Here is an 18,547-nt window from a genome sequence, read left to right on the forward strand (position 1 = left end):
AACAGATAAATGCCTGCCCCCACACCGGGGCTCCATTCTTCCCCCCTCGCGCTTTGGGGAGACCCTCGGCGGGAAGCACACCCGCCAAGCGCGCTCCAGCACACTCCTTTCCCCAGGAGGATGCCGGACTACATCTCCCAAGAGGCCTCACGCAGAGGACGATTCTGGACTACAACTCCCAGAAGGCCCCGCGCCGAAGACGAGTCCTCCAGACTGCATCTCCCAAGAGGCACCCCCACCCCACCTCCCCTCGCCGCGCGCCGAAGACGAGTCCGGACTGCATCTCCCAAGATGCACCGCTCTGAAGACGATTCCGGACTACATCTCCCAAGAGGCCCCCGCGCCTCACTACGTGACACTTCCGCCTCCGTTTTTCACGTGACCTGTGTCCACAGCTGTCCCATGGTGAGTCTCCCGGAGGGGCTCCCGGGTGGGCTGTGTCTGGACGTCCTGAGCCCCCAGAACCCTGAAGGGACCCAAATATCTCGGGCTTCCTTCGCCCCAAAGGGACCCCAGCGACCAGAGGCCACCAACCCCCCGAGGGAACCCAGGCATTCAGAAGCCCCCAGTCCTCCAAAGGGACCCAGGCTCCCCGGCCCCTCCCAAAGGGACCCGAACGTCCCGAGCCCCCGAAGGACCTTCCCCCCGGAAGAACCCAGGCTTCTGCAGCTCCAGCCCCACGAAGGACCGCGAGCGCCCCAAAACTACACCCCCCAGGGACCCAGGGTCCGGCTGCCCCTCCCCCTCCGGCCCCAGGGCCAAGGGCAGAGCGGTCGGGGTCACTCCGGAGGGCAGGGGCTTCCCCGGGCCGGGCTGGACCTCGGCAGGGCGTCCCCTGCGGGAGAGCCCCTCGCCTTCCTCCCTCGGCAGTCGCTGGCTCTCAGGCTCTCTCCCGGCCTTCAAGGCTGATCTCGGGCCCTGCCTGCCCAGGCGGAGAGAAGGCGCAGGGGGGGAGGGAGAGGGGATCGTGGGAGCGCGAGACTTATCCTCAAGTGACCTCGGGGTCACTACCCGGGGAGGGAACTGCCAGGACCCCCGGAGCAGGGACCGGGACCCCATCTTCTGATTCTCGCACCCGGAGACCCCGGGCACCCTGGATCGAGGCGCCCCTGTCCACCCTCCGTGCTGCCTTCTAGTAGATTGTAAGCTCCCTGAGAGCAGGAACCCTCTTTCCTTCTTTCATTTGTGTCCCCGGTGCTTGGCATCGTGCCCGGCACATAGCAGACACTTACTAAATGTTTGTTGAATGGAATTGAGGAATCCTACCCCATACAGGCTTTTTCCTTTTTAAGAGGCAGCTAAGTGGTGCAGAGGATAGAGCATCAGGAAAACCTGAGTTCAAATCCTGCTTCAGACACTAGTTGTGAGACCTTAAGCAAGTCACCTCGCCTCTGTCTGCCTCAGTTTTCTCAGCTCTAAAATGTATAACATTTTAGCTATTATAACAGATTGTTGTGAAGATCAAATAAGATATCTATAGAGTGCTTAATTAGCACAGTGCCTGGCACATAGTGCCAAGATTAATAAATGCTTGTCTCTTACCCCCCATGCCTAGCGGCCCCATCAAGACCCAGAGTCCTGCCCTCCTACCCACCTCCCGCCTTGGAATCCAGGAGCTTATCTCCTAGTGTCCTTGCCTGGACTTAGGTGACCCGCTCCCTCTTCTGGCCCCAAATGTCCTGATTCCCAGCTCTGCGTCCAGATACCCTTCCAGACCCATGCACCTATGTCAAGTCAACATTTATTAAGCACATATTATTTGCCAGGCACTGTGCTAAGTGCTGGGGATGCAAAGGAAAGGGAAAAAAAAACAAACCAGCCTCTCCTCTCAAGAAGATCCCCATCTCATGGGAGAGACAAAGTGCAGAACAGTAACGTACAGACGAGTTTTACACGAGGTAATCCACGACTCCTGCCTGGCTGTTGGGACCCAGGGATTCTTCCTTAGCATCCCTCTGCCCTCATCTTAAACACGGGTGGTTTTGCCACCTAAATCTGAGCTGTCTGTACTCACCTTCCCCGCTCCTCACCGAGGATTCCCAGCACTCCCCATCCTCACCTAACCAGGACCGAGGGACCTTAAGCTTACCACGACCCCTGCCCTCCGTGACCCCTGCCCTCCTCCATTCCCAGTCATTAGTGCCTGGCCAGCTGGGGTCTGGTAGCCTGGGGAAGTGGAGCCCACTCCCTGCCTCTCTGATCTCCGTAGGAAGACGTTTTGGGGTAAAGAGGGGCTAGCCTCAGCGTGTTACATCTTAAATTTCTGAGCCTGATCCCCGAGGCTTCCTTCCTTCTGTGGATTGAGCCTCTCTCCCCAGTTCTATACTCAGGGAACATCATAGGTACCAGTTTCTGTCAGAAATAAAAGCTCCAGCTGCCTTCCTCTAGAGCAGTAATGTTCACAGGATGTGTTCTCACCACCACCCTGTGAGTGAGCCTTGAAAGTATTAGCCCCTTTTCACCGTTTCCCAGTTGAAGGTTTGGGATTTCAGTCATCAACCAACATGGCTTGGTTAAGCGTTTTCTATGGGCCAGGCCCTGCAGTAGGCGTTGGGGATATAGAGACAAGTGTGGAATAGCCTTTGCCCTCAGGAAGCTTCCATTCTATCATGGGATATGTAGGTAGCTGCAGATAGATATGAGGTGAGTTGTCAGGGGAGGGTTAGCTACTGCGGGCATCAGGAAGGGCTTTGTGCTGATTCTTGAAGGGCACTAGGGATTCTGAGAGGAAGGAATGAGGTGGGAGCGTGTTCAGGGCCTGGAGACAGGAAATGGAGTATCTTTTGGGGAGCAATCACACAGCTAACATATATGAGCCCCCATGAAAATCCAGGTGTTCTGGTTCCCTTTCCACGTGTTAGCTTACTTTATATCGCTTGGGGTGAGTAGCATTTGCAGGCCTGAACCTTCGCTGGGGGCAGTGTCTGGGCCCCAGTCAGAAAAGGCCAGGGCCCAGGTAGCCGCCACAGGTACCATGACCCCTGCCCTTCTCCATTCCCAGTCCTGATGCCTGGCTGGTTGCAGTCTGGTAGCCTCGGGACGTCGGTGGCCTCCTGTCCAGGAGGTGCAAAGAAGGCCCCTCTCCCTAATGGTTTCTTTTCCTTCCCCAGCTCAGCCTGCAGAGGATTTGGTCCTTCCCAGCAAGTATAGCTTTGAGCCTGAGGACATGGGCCCGGGATTCCTGGGAAGCCCAGCGCCGGTGAGTGGGACGGGATTTTAGAATCACAGAGTCAGAGAAAGGGGTCTTCGGTGCCCTATAGTTCACCCTGTAGCTGAAGGAGGATTCCGTCTCTCTCACAGCCAGCTCGCTTTTGAAGGCCCCTGTTGAGGGGGAGCCCACTCCCTTCGGGGCGGCCCTTCCCTCCCGTGATGATCTCATTGTTAGGTTTATCCTTCGACCGAGCCTAAATATACCCTTTACATCTTCAATCGGTGGACGTTTGAATGAGCGACTGAAAAGTAATGCTTGCTGTGGGCCAGGCTTGATAAACGCTGCTGACTGCCGGACCACCCGAGGATGGAGTCAGCCGGCCAGGGAGACCCGAATGCACCCAGGGTGCTGGGTCCACGTCTCCCTCCTTCCTGGGGGATCAGGCAGGTGGGGGGTCCAGTGGGCAGAGTGCTGGATTTGAAGGCAAGTCAGGAAGGCGAGAGGTCACAGCCCCACCCTCGAGGCTATTGTGACGATTAATCAGATGATATTTGTCAAGCGCGTGGTCATGGTCATTCTGTCCTTTTCCGTGAAGAGGTCATTTTCCTTGGCCCTTGAAGGTAGAACGGGAGCTCCTTGAGGGCTGGCTCTGTTTTTGATCCCTAGTGCTCACAGCAAGTCTGGCCCATGGGAGGTATTTATTCAAGGCCTGTTGATTGGTGGACTTGACCCAGAAAAGAGAAGGAAATTAAGAGTCGAGCAGCTCTGCCTTCTCTCTTCAGAATGGCATTCCGGAGGGTCGCCTTCTCACCGGCTGACTTCCCCTGTCCTATTTGACTCGGGGGAGTCTGCCTGTATTTCCTCAGAACCCACTGAAATCCGTTTTTCCAAAATCAAAAGATGGCAGGGAGAGTGAATTGGGTAGAATGAGGGACTTGGTGTTGGGTTCAAATCCTGCCTCTGGCACTGACCGTCTATGTGCTGGGTGACCCTGGACAAGGAACACAGTCTCTTTTAGCCTCAGTTTTCTCATCTGTAAAATGGAGATAATAATAGCGCCGGTATCCCGGAGCTGTTGAGAGGAACAGAGTGCTTGGTAAATGCTAGCAGTCTTTTAGGGTTTGTGTCAGAAGAGGCCCAGTTTTCTCTACTCTGTCCCAGACGCAGAGAGGGAGGGGTCCCTTCTCTACAGCTTCCCACCGTTTCTGCCCCAGCTTCTATTTCTGTCCCGTTAGTCGGTCAGAGTGGAATTCCCCACGTTGGCTCCTCCACCTTTTGACATGCGATATCAATCATCGTCAGGCAGATCAGGAATTCACTGGCTCCTCCGCTTCTGGCGGAGAGAGACAGACAGAGAGACGGAAAGGAAGAGCCCGCACCAGGATAATTCATCTGCAGTTGTGGAGATACCCCGATAAACTTAGGGCTAAGGGCCAGACTTCCAGAGCCATGTTGGAAGGAGGTCTCGAACCCGCCTTGTCGACCTGCGTTGGGAGGAGGGAGCTTCCTTATGCCCCTGAAATCACACATCCAGACGGTTACATGAACTTTCTTATTGGTTCAACTGGCTACTGCCAGTAAACCCACACAAGTCAGAGAGGCGGGCTTTATTACACACAGAACGACACACCCCACCAGCCCTTGATGGTAATTATACATTACATGAAACAAAGAACAAAAAAAAAAGATGGCTGCTCATTGTGGTGCAGCTGGCCATTCAGAGAGAAAGGGATATTTGTTAAGGAGAATCTGTATCATTAACTATAGAGGATAGAGAATGGATGTGGCCTTCTGGTTGTACTACATCAAAAGGGAACTCCTGGTCAGCTTAGAGAAGGAGGGGACACATTCCAGAAACCACGTCTTCCTTTTGTTAGCCGTGCAGTCTTTCTGTATCAATTAGAGGAGGAAAGAAGGTATTAAAAAGAATCTGCTTGGACAGAACAAAATGGCGTCAGGTTCATTGACCCAGAAATCCACTTTCAACAAAGAATCCTGTCTCTGCAGGACCTCAGAGAGCAAGGACCCCCTCTGTATATAGAGTGATGGCAAATAATTGGTCCTTAAAAGTCAAGGACTTGCTTCCTTCTCTGGGGCTTTAGTCCCTTGCTAAGTAGAAACTCATACATATTTCTTCCTTTTGAAATGACCCTGACGGTCCCCCCATGGATTAGCATCTCTTTCCTGCATCCTGGAACCCACAGGAGTGGGAGGCCTACTAATGGGCATGGGACTTCCCTTGCAAGCTTCTTCCCTTTCTGGTGTCTCTCTCCTCTGCTCCCAGCAGCCACTCCTTTCTTCACCAAGTCTTCCAGGTCTCCTGTGCACTTGGTAATGACCCTGGGGCTACAAGGCTTTTGTTTTTTGTTTTTTGTTTTTTTTTGGCTAGGCAGTGGGGTTAAATGACTTGCCCAAGGTCACACAGCTAGTAAGTGTCAAATGTCTGAGGCCGGATTTGAACTCAGTTCCTCCTGACTCCGGGGGCGGTGCTCTATCCCTGTGCCACCTAGCTGGCTCAGCTACAAGGCTTTTGAAAGAAATGTAAGTCCCTTTAATTAAGGATCTGTCAGCTTCACTGGGGGAGATACAAGTAAGTCTGAACACTTAATTCTTGGTAGTTATATGTATTTTTTACATATTCATTTATTTTTGCAAGCATTTATAATCTGCCTGTCTCCCTGCCCTCCTCTCATCAAACAATTTTTAAAAGTAAAACTCTTATCGTAAACATGCGTTGTCCTTTTGCATGACTACACATGTGTAACTATATCGACTTGCTTGCCTTCTCAATGAGGGGAGTGGGGAGGGAGGGAGAGAGAGAATTTGGAACTCAGAGTTTTAAAAACAAAGGTTAAAAATTGTTTTTACATGTAACTGGCGGAAAAGAAAATACTAAATAAGCAAGGTAAAAATTAAATTAAAAAAATAAACATAAATGTGCATTGTCCAGCAAAACAAATGCCCACGTTGGTCACATCCCAAAACCAATGTGTCTTCTGTGTTTAAGCCCGTCACATCTCTGGCAAGAAGGTTTCATCTTCAGTACTTGCATCAGAGTTCCGAAGTCTTTCCAAGTTGTATTTTAACAATGTTGTCATCCTGTAAATCACTTCCTAATTCTGCCCACTTCGTTCTGTGTGAGTTCATAGGTGTCTTCTGAAACTCTCTACCTCACTGTTTCTAATGGCCCAGCAATATTCCGTTACATTCACGCACCACAGTTGACTTAGTCATTCCCCAGTAGGCAGCCACCCGCTTCGTTTCCAGTTTGCAGCTGCTACCCAAAGAGCTGCCATCGGTGATTCTGGATGTGGGGGGTTTTCTTTTCTCTCTTTTTCCCTTCATTGACAAATTCTGGAGTCTTCTTAGTAGCCCAAATCTAAGCCAGTTCAAAGGTTTACACACAGGAAAAAAACAGAACCAATCTTCAGGAACTGGGATGAAACCATAAATAAATCTTTCTCCTCTGAATTCTATAAAACTTAATGATCATATTAACATATTTTGAAACTTAATACAAAGTAGGTAAAGAGGAAACAAAATTATTCTCTTTGCAGATGATAGAATGTTTTACTTAGAAAACTGTAGGTAACCACAAAATTAAATGAAACCAATTTGGTGGGATATAAAATAAGCCCACATAATTAGTATTTCTGCATATTACCAGCAGAGCTCTGCTGGAAGAGAGATGGAAAGAAAAATTCTATTCAAAACAAATACAAAAGGTATAAAATACTTGGGAGCGTCAATGAGGAAAAAGAAAAGAAAAAAATAGCACTTTATAGAAACCCCCAATTGAGTTAGGCCTTTCTCAGAGGGTAGCCAAAGGACACACCTGCGTACAAAGCCAGGGAAGGTAAGAGGCCTCCAGGGACGGGGAGGGGTGTGATATGAGGAGAGGGCCCACCCCACAGCCCCCCACAGTTAGGGAGCGGGACGTGGAGGAGGAGCCAGCGGTGGAGAGGGGGCCGGAGGAGATCCAGGGAAGAGTGGTCTTACAGGGTAGCAGAGATATCAGAAGGACAGGGGCTGAGAGGAGGCTGCAGGGTTTGGCAAGTAAAGTTGGTGAGCAGTAGTCATAGCTGACATTTTGATGGCGCGTTCTATTTTGAGAATCACCTTTTCTCACTTGAACTTCCTGGCAGTCATGTGGTAGACACTACCAGAATTATCATCCACGTTTTACAGAGAAAACGAAGGCTCAGAGGTATCGTTTGCGGTACCAGCGATGGGGCGTGACCTTGGTTCTCCTGAGTCCAAGGTCAGACCTCTGTGGACTATATCATGCCACCTCTATGAGGAATGGTTTAAAGAACTGGAGCTTTTAACCTGAGGCAGGGGTGGGGGGAAGAAGAAAGGAAAGAAACATGCATTTCTTAAGCCCCTACCCTATGCCAGGCTCTGTGCTAAGCACTTTATTTCATCTGATACAACAGTTCTGAGAGGTACGTGCTTTTATTTTCTCCATTTTGCAGTTGAGGAAACTGAAACACACCGAGGTTAAATGACTCGCCCAGGGTCACAAGGCTAGTAAGTGTCTGAGGCCAGATTTGAACTCATTGACTCCAGGCCCTGCAGTCTATCTGAACGGCTGTATTCAGGTATTGGAGGATTTGTCGTATAAAAGAGGGTGCACCTTTTTCTGCTTGATCCAGGAGAGAATCTAGCCAAGAGTCCCAGGTAGACGTTCCTAAGAGTTAGACTTGAGCCAGATGCCAGGGAATAAGAAGCTTCCTACCAGGAGTAAAGCTGTGCGAAATGGGCCAATGCCTTGGGAGGAAGGGTTCCCTCTGTTGCAGGTCTTTGGACAGAGGAGGGGTAGCAGCTTGGTGGGGACTTTGCGAATGCCTGGCCTGCCCCATTGTGGTCTTCACACCCTGTGAATCCTCTCAGATTTCATGATTGCCTGTCATCGGGTCCCTCGAGGAGCCAGGCCGCTTTCCTCCTTGGGGCCTTCTTTGTCTCTCCTACATCTTCTCCCCTTCTGTCCCCCCATCCTCTGTCCTCACTTCCCACAACCCGTAGGGAGATACCTCAGACCTGTGCACTGGCAAGGGTCTGAGGCTGCAGTCAGGAGACCTGGACTGACCATGAAACTTTGCCCCAGTGACTTTTCCTTGGTGGCCTGTTTCTCCTTCTGGCTTGTGATGGGCTTAGGCACAGACACTTTTAGGCCTTTCCAGGTCTGCTGCCTCTTGGGTGTGGAGTTGTACCAGCTACCTCAGTGTGATTGTGGTGCTAAGACGACCATCAGCTGCGTGGATTGGCACATCAGCTGCGTGGATTGGCACATCAGCCGGCATGAGGAACTCACTTGGCATTCGCTGGAGGAGAGTGTGAAGGGGTGGAGGTGCCAAGTGGAGAGAGCACTGTTCTCACAACTAGAAAGCTTGTGCTGAACCCCGGCTCAGACCCTCACCGTCCTGGTGACCTGTGCTCAAGCGGCTTGCCCCGCCTCCATCCACATTTCATTCTCCGTAAAACAGAAGGGTTTGACTGAAGAATATCGGAAGTTCCTTCCGTTTCTAAATCTTTTGTTCTTTGGCATTTTAGGAGTCACTGACCTTCAGAGATGTGACTGTGGACTTCTCTGGGGAGGAGTGGAGACGCCTGGATCCCTCTCAGAAGGAGCTCTACAAGGAGGTGATGCTGGAGAACTACAGGAACCTGGTATTCCTAGGTGAGGGCGGCTTCCCCGGGCCCTGGCCCGGGCCTTGTGAAGTGGGAGTGCCCTTGAGCCCTTGTGGCTTCTTCCCTTGCTGGGTGGCTGAAGGTATTTTGAGGGGTTAGCAATTCTGAGAGGCAGGACACATCTGCTCCGTGTTCTCACACAAAGGCCTCTGCACAGTGTAACTGGAAACTGAGAGCTCCATTAGGCCACCCTGAGCTGTCTCTGCTGCCGTCCTTTGTTGTTGGGGACTAAAAATAGAATCGGACTGGCCTCGAAGGCCATGTAGTCTGCTTTGTCCCTGAGGAAGGCTGTCCTCTGCAGGCCTGCCCCTCGTGTGATCCTCCAGCCTCTGCTTGACGCCACTTCCCAAGTTGGCCTGTTCTGTTTGTGAATGGAGGGAATTGTTAGGAGCACATCTTTCCCTTCAGCCTAAATTTGAGTCTTGGCAGCTTTTCCCTGGTACCCATAGTTTTGCCGGCTGGGGCAGGCAGAGAAAGTCCCTTCTCCCACATAACTTCCCCCAATTCCAGGGTAGGTTCTGGGGGTTGAGGATATTGGGAGGAGAGGCTGGGCAGGAAATGGACAAAATGAACTAATTTTCTGCCCAGTTCCGAGTCAAGCTGGAGCCCCATACCACAGCATCTCTCCTTCCTGGAAATACCACAGAGAGCTTTCTCCAGAGGTTCTGTGGACAGTCTCCTAGACCTGCCTAGCAGACCCTCATTTCTTAAAGAGGACTGAATTCTGAGATTCTCTCTCTCTTCAGCACTTCTCTGTTTATGATAACTAGGGCTTCCGGTTCCCCAAAGAGACATGATCTCTCAGTTGGAGCGAGGGGAAGCCCCGTGGATGCTGGAGAAAGAAAGTTCAAGAGGCTCCTATCTAGGTGAGTGAGGGGAACTGGGCACTGGGACTCTTCCCGTGGAAACATTTTCTGTAAACGTAGGACACATTTTGAAGTATTGCCCAAGGGATGCCCCTGCAGAGCCCCAACGCTATGGGGAATGGTGAGGCTGTCTGGTATGGACAGACACCCTTTCATAGATACCCTTTATCTGAACAAATTCTTTTCCTGTTCTACGTCAATCCCTCTTTACCTTTATTCTCAGAAAAAGTTGTTTCCAGAATGAGATAGCTCTTTCTCCATCAGTATTCTTTGGGGTCCCGCCAAGAAGTCATTCTTCCATTAACTCCCTCCTCCATGGCCATATTTCTCATTTCCTGGTATAAAACACCATCCCAGCCCTGAGAGCATTATCAAAGAAAGAGGAAATGTTCCCTGTGCCCTCTGGTTTTGGAGTAGAGTTGGAACGATGACGTAGTGATAGAAGCGACAAGTAAGAACGATTGTGTCGCCATGATGGGTAAAGGTGGTGAGCCCTATGAGACCAGATGGAAGGGGACGACGGGAGAGACCCCTGGGCCATATCTGATCCAGGGGAAGGCCTCAGCCTGGAAGTGAGCTGCCATTCTGAAAAGAAGCCAGGTGTGGTGGTGCGCTTCACAGAAGTTCCATCATAGCTACGTGGCATGGCAGACAGAGTTGAGTGAACTGGAGCTGTGTGGACGGAAGTGCAGCCTCTCTTCACCGGTCTGGCCGCCTGTGGAGCGCCGTGCTCACTTTTAGGAAAACCGTCGACAGACGTGAGCAGAAGCCATGGCATGAGGAGGTCTCAGTGGGCTTTGATCTGCCTCTTTGGAGGGAGGAAATCCCCACATTGATGCAGCCACTGAGGCCAGGGCTGAAGTATGCACAGACAGGAGTGTGTCCTTTGGAGGATGACCAGGACCCTGAGGAGATTGGAGATCACGCCATGGGAGGAACTGGGCTGGAGAAGAAAAGCTCAGGGGAGACGTGAGGACTGCCTCAGACATTTGAAGGACTGTCATAGGCCAGTGTTTAGTCTAGGCCCAGTCACATAGAGGGGTTTACAAATGCTTGTTGACTGCTTGGCCCCAGTGGCAGACGCCTCCTGTCTCTGCAATAAGGAAGTTCAGAACTTGAGGGAGAATCTTTAAATGGTGGTGAGTTCCCCGTCATCCTGGGGCAGGGCCTTTAAGCAGAGGGCATTAAAATCCAGGTCCAGATCAGACAAGATGGCCACTGAGTTCTCTTTCAGCTTTTCAGACGTGGGGGATTGGGGGAAAGGTGCTACTCTGACCTTGCACCAGGCCACCAGTTTTATACTGAATACCCACAGAACCCTCTGCCTTCTGATACATGGTGGATCCGAGCACAGCCCACAGCTTGTCGGTCCATCACCGTTGCCTGTCTGGGGGCTCACTCCCATCCCTGTCTTCCATATCCCTGATGACGTCTCCTCACTTCTGTGGGAGGATGCTGGAGCCTCTTTAAAGCATGCTTTGTTTCGTCTGGAAATCACCAAGCCTGTGAAATGTGTCCCTTTAAAGAATGTTCCTTTTCTCCATTTATGGGCTGACCTGGCCCCCACAAGGTGTGGCAGCAGCGCTTAGTCCTGAGAGAGTCCTGAGCATGCCCTGGCGGAGAGCAACATGCTGTCATCCCCGTTAGGCCTCCGAGCCTGCTTCTGCTCAACCTTAGCAGTAGCAACTCCTCAGTGAACAAGAGAGCCTTGGGTTTTAGATGCTCCCGGACCAGGACGGAGTCAGAGTATGTGACCATTGCTTCTCCAGCTGGAGGAGCCAAGCTTTAGAGCTGGAAGGGGCCTCCTTCCCATTTTGCAGGTGAGGAAACAGCCCTAGAGAGGTCAAATGGTGTGCATTTGGACCCAGAGCCTCAGACTTCAGAGGCACTGCTCCTCCCAATGTGCCACACTGCCTTCATCAGGGGGGCTACGTTTTTGTTGCACTTCATCAGGCCACTTCTGGCCCATGCTTTGTTTCTGCATGGGTCTTTGGAATCTGTGTGCAGGACTTGACATTTGTCCCTGAAAATAATTCCTCTTTTTGGTTTATTAATCCAGTCTGCCTCAGGCTCTGCTTGAAACTTGTATTTGTCATCTGGCATATTATTTTCCAACCTAACTTTGTCTCATCTGCCAGGTGAGCAGGCTATCTTCTCTGCCTCACCAGTCGGTCAACAAGCATTTGTTAAATGCTCCTGTGTGGCCAGTACTGTGCTAAGTGCTAGGGATACCAGAAGGATCAAAAACTTGGCCCTGCAGGCGCAGCTAGTTGGCAGTGGGTAGAGCTCCAGCCTTGGAGTCTGGAGACCTGAGTTCAAATCTGTCCTCAGACACTTGACACTTACTAGCAGCGTGACCCTGGGCAAGTCACTTAACCCCAATTGCCTCACCAAAAAGCAAAAAAAAAAAAGAACAAAAAACAAAACCTTAGCCCAGCCCTCCTGGAGCTCTCATTATGAAGGAGCAGACAACCTATAAACAATTAGGTAGATACAGAATATCTAGAGGGTAACCTAGAGGTCATCTCCAAGAAAGGCCTGAGTGGGAGATGGGGAGGAAAGGAGGACTGGGAGACTGAAGACCAGGAGGGGCCTCTGGCATGAGGTAGGACTTTAACTGACTCTTGGAGATGAGGAGGAAGAGAGTGCCAGGCGTGGGCCACAGCCTGTGCAAAGGCCCAGAGGTGGGGCAGCAAGAGGGTCAGTTTAGTTACTCATGGAGTCCATGGAGAGGAATCAGGCGTGCGAGGACTGGGGAGGGCTTGGAATGCCAAACACAGGATTTTGTATTGGATCCTGGGGGCTGTAGGGAGCCACTGGAATTTACTGAGTGGGGGGGGTGATGTGGTCGGGGCTGCATTTTAGCAAAATCACTTCATTAGCTGAATGGAGGATGGCTTGGCAGTGGGCGAGGCTGGAGGCAGGCAGACCCCGCAGCCGCTGTTGCTGTAGTCCGGCCTTGAGGTGATGAGGGCCGCTACCACATTGGTGGCAGGTTGGCGTCATTTAAAAATGTTGATTTGGAGAAAGCTAAGTGCCTGCCTTAGAGAAATAGAGCCCTTCAGCAGTCTGCTGATCAGCCCACTTCAGGGGCAGCTAGGTGGTACAGTGGATAGAGCACTGGCCCTGGAGTCAGGAGGACCTGAGTTCAAATCTGGCCTCAGACACATAACAATCACTAGCTGTGTGACTCTGGGCAAGTCACTTACCCCAGTTACCTCACCAAAAAAAAACAAAAAAAACAGCCCACTTTGGGTGTATCCGGGTCTGTTGAAGATTGTTACAGATAGGTCACAGAAGTCTAGATAAATGTTGAGTGCTTTTATGTTCCAACCTGTCAGTCAGACAGCCCCATCGATAAAGGAAGTGGAGTTAGTTTAACTTGGCTTTCGTTTGCTCTTTTCAATTTTGCACAAACTGTCTGTTTTAGCATTTTGTCAGGTATTTTTGTTCCTCTCATCCGTTTGTATCTCCTTAAATTTCCCCTTGCCAACTCGTGGAGTTTCAAACGCTTCTTTGGGTGACACTCTTATTCTCCAGAGTTTCTCAGAGATTAATACCAGGTGCTGTAGACTGGGCTTGACTGAGACCAGGCCCCTGATTCAGGCTTGGGACAGAAGCACAATAAAACACTTGGGGACCATGTAGAATTCAGTGAAAAGAGATTCACTTGGGAATATGAGATTCTAAAGGGATTCAGTCACAGACTCAAGTGAAGACTGCTTCCCTCCCCATTTACCAACATGACAGCGTCTGGTCAGGGAGATGTCTTGAGAATTCCATCAATCCTAGAGACCCCAGCTCCTTTTAGACTTGGCTTTTTATGCCCCAGGAGCACAGGAAGCCACCCCAGTGGTTTGTACCCATTGTCCAAATACTGAGGACGGCACACTCAGTCCCCAAGAGAAACCATCCCGGCCATGTAAAACATGCTGCTCCCAGCGGCCAGGGCTTCGTACGCACATCTGTGTCTGCATGTCCTTTTGCTCTCCTTGGATGATGTTGTTGTGTTCCTGAAGACCTGAAATCATTCAGGTTGTGCCTGTTAAGGATGTTCCAGGGGCACAGAGAGGCCTTCGGGGATCGCTGAATCAGCAGTCGGCAGTCAGCCTCCCAGCGTTGCCCTGAAGAGCAGTGTCAGTTTGGTCAGTCATCCAACCAACCAGAGCCACAGCTTCTTCTGTGAAGTAGAATGAATAATAGTACCTGCCCTGCCTAACTCACAAGGCTGTGTAAGCATCCACTGGTATGATTCATGTAAAAATGCTTTACAAAGTAAATCACTCTGTGAATTCGAAATCATGGTATTTTATTGTTGTTCATTCTGCCCTTCCATGTGTGTAGATTACTTTTTTTGTCTGAGAAGATAGAAGATTAAATGTAAACAGGAGAAGGAGAGGATTTACTTTTTTTTTTTTTAATTTCTTTCAGATTGGGAGTCTAAGCCTGAAGCCAAAGAGTTTACTGTAAAGCTGGGCATTACTATGCAAGAATCATCCCAGGAGAGATTCACAGGCACCAGTTCCTGGGACTTCAAGGTGGGAGAAACCTGGAAAAGTGATGTCTCATTAGGAAAGAAGTGCAAACAGGAGAGTCATTCCGAGGAATTATCATTTCATTCCAGGAAAATTCCCAGGGATGTCAGAGACCTTGAATGTAATAAACTTGGAGAAAGCATCAGTTTGAGGTTAGTCTTTTCTGAAAAACAACAGACAGTTCCTATAGCAAAGAGTCAAAATAAATGGGATGCATTTGGGGAAAGCTTCAGACAGCATTCAAGCCTAATGAAGAAATTTGCCTCAGGAGAGGTACAATCCAAGTATAATGAATGTGGGGAACTCTTCGGTTATCAGACAGACCTCATTCAGTGTCATAGTAAGGTTGCTGGAGAGAAACGTTTTGAATGTAATGAATGTGGAAAGGCCTTCAACCTGAGCACAAACTTTATTAGACATCAGAAAACTCATACTAGAAAGAACCACTATAAATGTGACGAATGTGGGAAGACTTTCACTCAGAGCACAAAGTTTGTTTACCATCAGAAAATTCATACTACAGAAAAACCCTATAAATGCAATGAATGTGGCAAAGCCTTCAAACAACACTCATCCCTTAGTTACCATCAGAGAATACATACTGGAGAAAAACCATATGAGTGTGCTGAATGTGGAAAACATTTCAGTCGGACACCAGACCTTATTAGACATCGGAAAATTCATACTGGAGAAAAGCCTTTTAAATGTGCTGAATGTGGGAAGGCCTTCAGCCAAAGCACATATCTGACTGTACATCAGAGAATTCATAATGGAGATAAACCCCATAAATGTAATGAATGTGGAAAAGCCTTCAACCAACAATCATCCCTTAATTACCATCAGAGAATTCATACTGGAGAGAAACCTTATGCATGTAATCACTGTGGAAAGGCCTTCAGCCGTAGCACAGATCTGATTAAACACCAGAAAACGCATAGTGGAGAAAAGCCTTTTAAGTGTAATGAATGTGGAAAAGCCTACAGTCAGAATACAAGACTTATTTGCCATCAGCGAATTCATACTGGAGAGAAACCCCATATATGTAATGAATGTGGTAAAGCCTTTATCGATAGCTCATCCCTTAATATGCACCAGCGAATTCATACTGGAGTAAAGCCGTTTGAATGTAATCAGTGTGAGAAGGCCTTCAGCCGAAGCACAGACCTTATTAGACATCAGAAGATTCATACTGGAGAGAAGCCTTATGAATGTAATGAATGTGGGAAGGCCTTTAGCCAGAGCACAAACCTTACTGTACATCAAAGAATTCACAATAGAGATAAGCCCCATAAATGTAACGAATGTGGGAAAGCCTTCAACCAACATTCATCTCTTACTTACCATCAGAGAATTCACACTGGCGAGAAGCCCCATAAATGTAATGAATGTGGAAAAGCCTTCATTGATAGCTCATCCCTTACTTATCATCAGAGAATTCATACTGGAGAAAAACCCTATGTATGTGGTCAGTGTGGGAAGGCCTTCTATCGAAGCACAGATCTTATTAAACACCAGAAAACTCATACTGGAGAAAAGCCTTATAAATGTGATGAATGTGGGAAGGCTTATAGCCAGAATGCAAAACTTATTTGCCACCAGAGAATTCATACTGGAGAGAAACCACATAAATGTAATGAATGTGGCAAGGCCTTCAATGATAGCTCCTCCCTTACTGTACATCGGAGAATTCACAGTGGAGAAAAACCTTATGAATGCAATCAATGTGGGAAGGCTTTCAACCGCACACCAGACCTTGTTAGACACCAGAAAATTCATACTGGAGAGAAACCTTATAAATGTAATGAATGTGGCAAGGCCTTCAGTAGGAATACACTACTTATCTACCATCAAAGAATTCATACCGGAGAGAAACCTTATGAATGTGATAAGTGTGGCAAGGCCTTCAGCAGAAGCACACACCTTATTAGACATCAGAAAATGCATATTTGAAGAACCCTTGTAAATAAATGTGGAAAGGCCTTTAGCCAGTACACCAACTTTAGGAGTACACCAAAACTCCCAACCCCTTCAAATGTAATCCAAGTGGGAAAGCTTTCAGACAACATTCATCCCTTATTTATCATCTGAGAAGTGTATTGTAGAGAAACCCTACAATGTAATGTGGAAAGTCTTTTGACCCAAAAAGATTTCTAACCATCAGAAAGTTCCTAATAAATGTGATGCATATTGGAAGACCATATTCAGTGACTGTCTGTCACCTCTAGGATAAAATACAAGCTCCCTTTCCTGGCATTACCCTTCCACACTCATTTCACATTCCTTTGTGCAGTCTACACTGATGCTGAACTGGCCTGTTTGCTGTTTCCTGAACCAAGTTTTCCATTCTTCCTTCTACCTTTGTACCTGCTATGCTGCTCGCTTGAAATATCCACTCCTGCTCATTCCACCTTTTAGAACTCTCCAATTCCTTATGAGCTCCTTATCATTCTCTTATAAGCTCAATTCCGATGTCCCCATTTTCAGGATACTTTTCATAATCCTTCTAGTTGTACTCTTTTCCTCTGCAAATTACCTTTCACTTACTCATGCAAATAAAATATTGTGTACCCTCTACAGAATACAAACTTCTTGAGAGCAAGGATTCCCTTTCCTTTTTTTTTTTTAACCCTCATTGCCCAGCAAAGTCCTTACTCCTATGTGCACATAGTAGGTGCTTAATAAATGGGTATCAAGTTTGGTTTGAAGTGGAAAGAATAAATTGGGGTTACAGAGACTGCCTGATTCTGCACCACCTTAAAGTGGGGGAACAAATAGCAAAAAAGTTATATAGAAATACAAGTCTAGCACCAAAAAAAAAAAAATAGATATTTTGCATCCTTGTCTTTTTGTGAGAAGAAACAAGTCACAGACTTTTCCCAGTGGTTATTACATCCATTTCCCAGTTATCTAAGTCCTTAGCATTGGTGTCTTGCTGTTTTTCGCCTTGCCTGGTATTATCAGAGAGTTGTTGAATCAAACGGGATGTACCATAGGCATCTCAGACTTGGCGTATTCAAAACAGAATTCATTTTCCCCTAAACCTGTATTTTACTGATTTACCTATTTCTGCTAAAGTCACCCCCATCCTGCCATTCCCTCGGGTTTGTGACCTCAGAATTATTCTCAACTCTACCCTTTCTGTCATTCCCATATCCAGTTAGAACCTTGGTGATCCTACCCACATAGTTCTTGCATCTTTCTGCTTACTCAGCTCTTGCCCTAGTTCAGGTCATCAGCTGTTGCTTGGGCTTCTCAAACCCACCTAATTATACAGCTGCCTGCGGTCTCTCCCTCCTCAAATCCATCTTCTACGTCACTACCAAGTTAGTATTTCTAAAGCCTCGGTCTGACTGTATCACTTTCCTATTCTAGAAGTTCCCATGACTCCCTCTTGCCTCTAGGATGAAACACACATTTCCTTTTGGCATGCAAAGCCTTTGACAGGCCAGATTAAGTTTATCTTTCTAGATTAATGGCACATTCCCCTCTCCCCCTCTTCACATACTGTTCTAGCCAAGCTGATCTACCTGTTTCTTCTCCGTGATGTTCCATCTCCCAACTCTTTCCCGTTACGAGGGCTGCCCGCTATGTCTGGAACTCATCCTTCGTCTATATCTATTTGGACTTCTGGTTTCTATCAAGTCTCGACTTGAGAGCTGCTTCCTAAAATGAAGCCTGTCCTCAGCCCCTAGTTGGTAATTTCACTCACCCAAAATTACTTGGTGTGTTTTCAGTATTGTTTTCCTCCCATAGAAATAACCAGGCAGAGCAAGTTTAAAGTTTCATTTTGCTCAACTCAATCAAAGGCTTTATAGTCAACAATCGAGCATAGTGGAATCTCATGGCCTCTAATCATAGATTAGGGACCTTAAACATATCCATATCGTAATGAGAAAAGCCCGGAAGAGGTTAAGTGATGGCCAAGTTTGCACACAAAGTGAGTAGCAGAGTTAACATTTATGTGGCACTTTAAGGTTCGCAAGGCACTTTATAAATCTCATTTGATACAACAATCCTTGGAGGTAGATACTGTTGTCCCCATTTTACAGATGTGGAAATGGAGCCAGGGTTAAACAAGTTGCCCAGGATCACACAGCTAGTATATGTCTGAATCTGGATTGGAATTCAAGTCTTCCTGATTTCAGGTCCAGCACTCTTATTTACTGCTCTACCTATCTGTTTACTCTCATAAGCATTTTCTAAGTAAGCAAATATGGACAGATTGTGTGGTTATTGATGCTCTGAGGTTTTCCCCACACCCACCTTGCCCTTTTCCAGAAACTTGGAGAACCAATTCCTCATCG

At 48.3% G+C, this 18,547-nt stretch overlaps 1 protein-coding gene across 1 annotated transcript; it reads left to right on the top strand.

Annotated features, from left to right (window-relative positions):
- Positions 1-374: 374 nt before the first annotated feature.
- LOC114042376 (zinc finger protein 260-like) lies at positions 375-16,787 on the top strand. The gene is made up of 5 exons (XM_027861061.1): positions 375-405; positions 3,111-3,199; positions 8,705-8,831; positions 9,613-9,708; positions 14,140-16,787. The coding sequence occupies exons 2-5, from the start codon at positions 3,167-3,169 to the stop codon at positions 16,191-16,193; spliced, it is 2,310 nt and encodes a 769-aa protein (XP_027716862.1). The 5' UTR covers positions 375-405; positions 3,111-3,166; the 3' UTR covers positions 16,194-16,787.
- Positions 16,788-18,547: the final 1,760 nt, after the last annotated feature.

This window comes from Vombatus ursinus, unplaced genomic scaffold (genome assembly GCF_900497805.2).
Source record: "Vombatus ursinus unplaced genomic scaffold, bare-nosed wombat genome assembly UNPS02014417.1, whole genome shotgun sequence".
Classification (NCBI taxonomy): Eukaryota; Metazoa; Chordata; class Mammalia; order Diprotodontia; family Vombatidae; genus Vombatus; species Vombatus ursinus.

What these genes read in the sequence shown, in the direction of transcription:
- LOC114042376 (XM_027861061.1), top strand. Translation starts at nt 3,167, where the DNA reads ATGGGCCCGGGATTCCTGGGAAGCCCAGCGCCG. An exon ending in CAGGAACCTGGTATTCCTAG is followed by an intron (nt 8,832 to 9,612) that starts GTGAGGGCGGCT and finishes TATGATAACTAG; the next exon opens with GGCTTCCGGTTCCCCAAAGA. An exon ending in TTCAAGAGGCTCCTATCTAG is followed by an intron (nt 9,709 to 14,139) that starts GTGAGTGAGGGG and finishes AATTTCTTTCAG; the next exon opens with ATTGGGAGTCTAAGCCTGAA.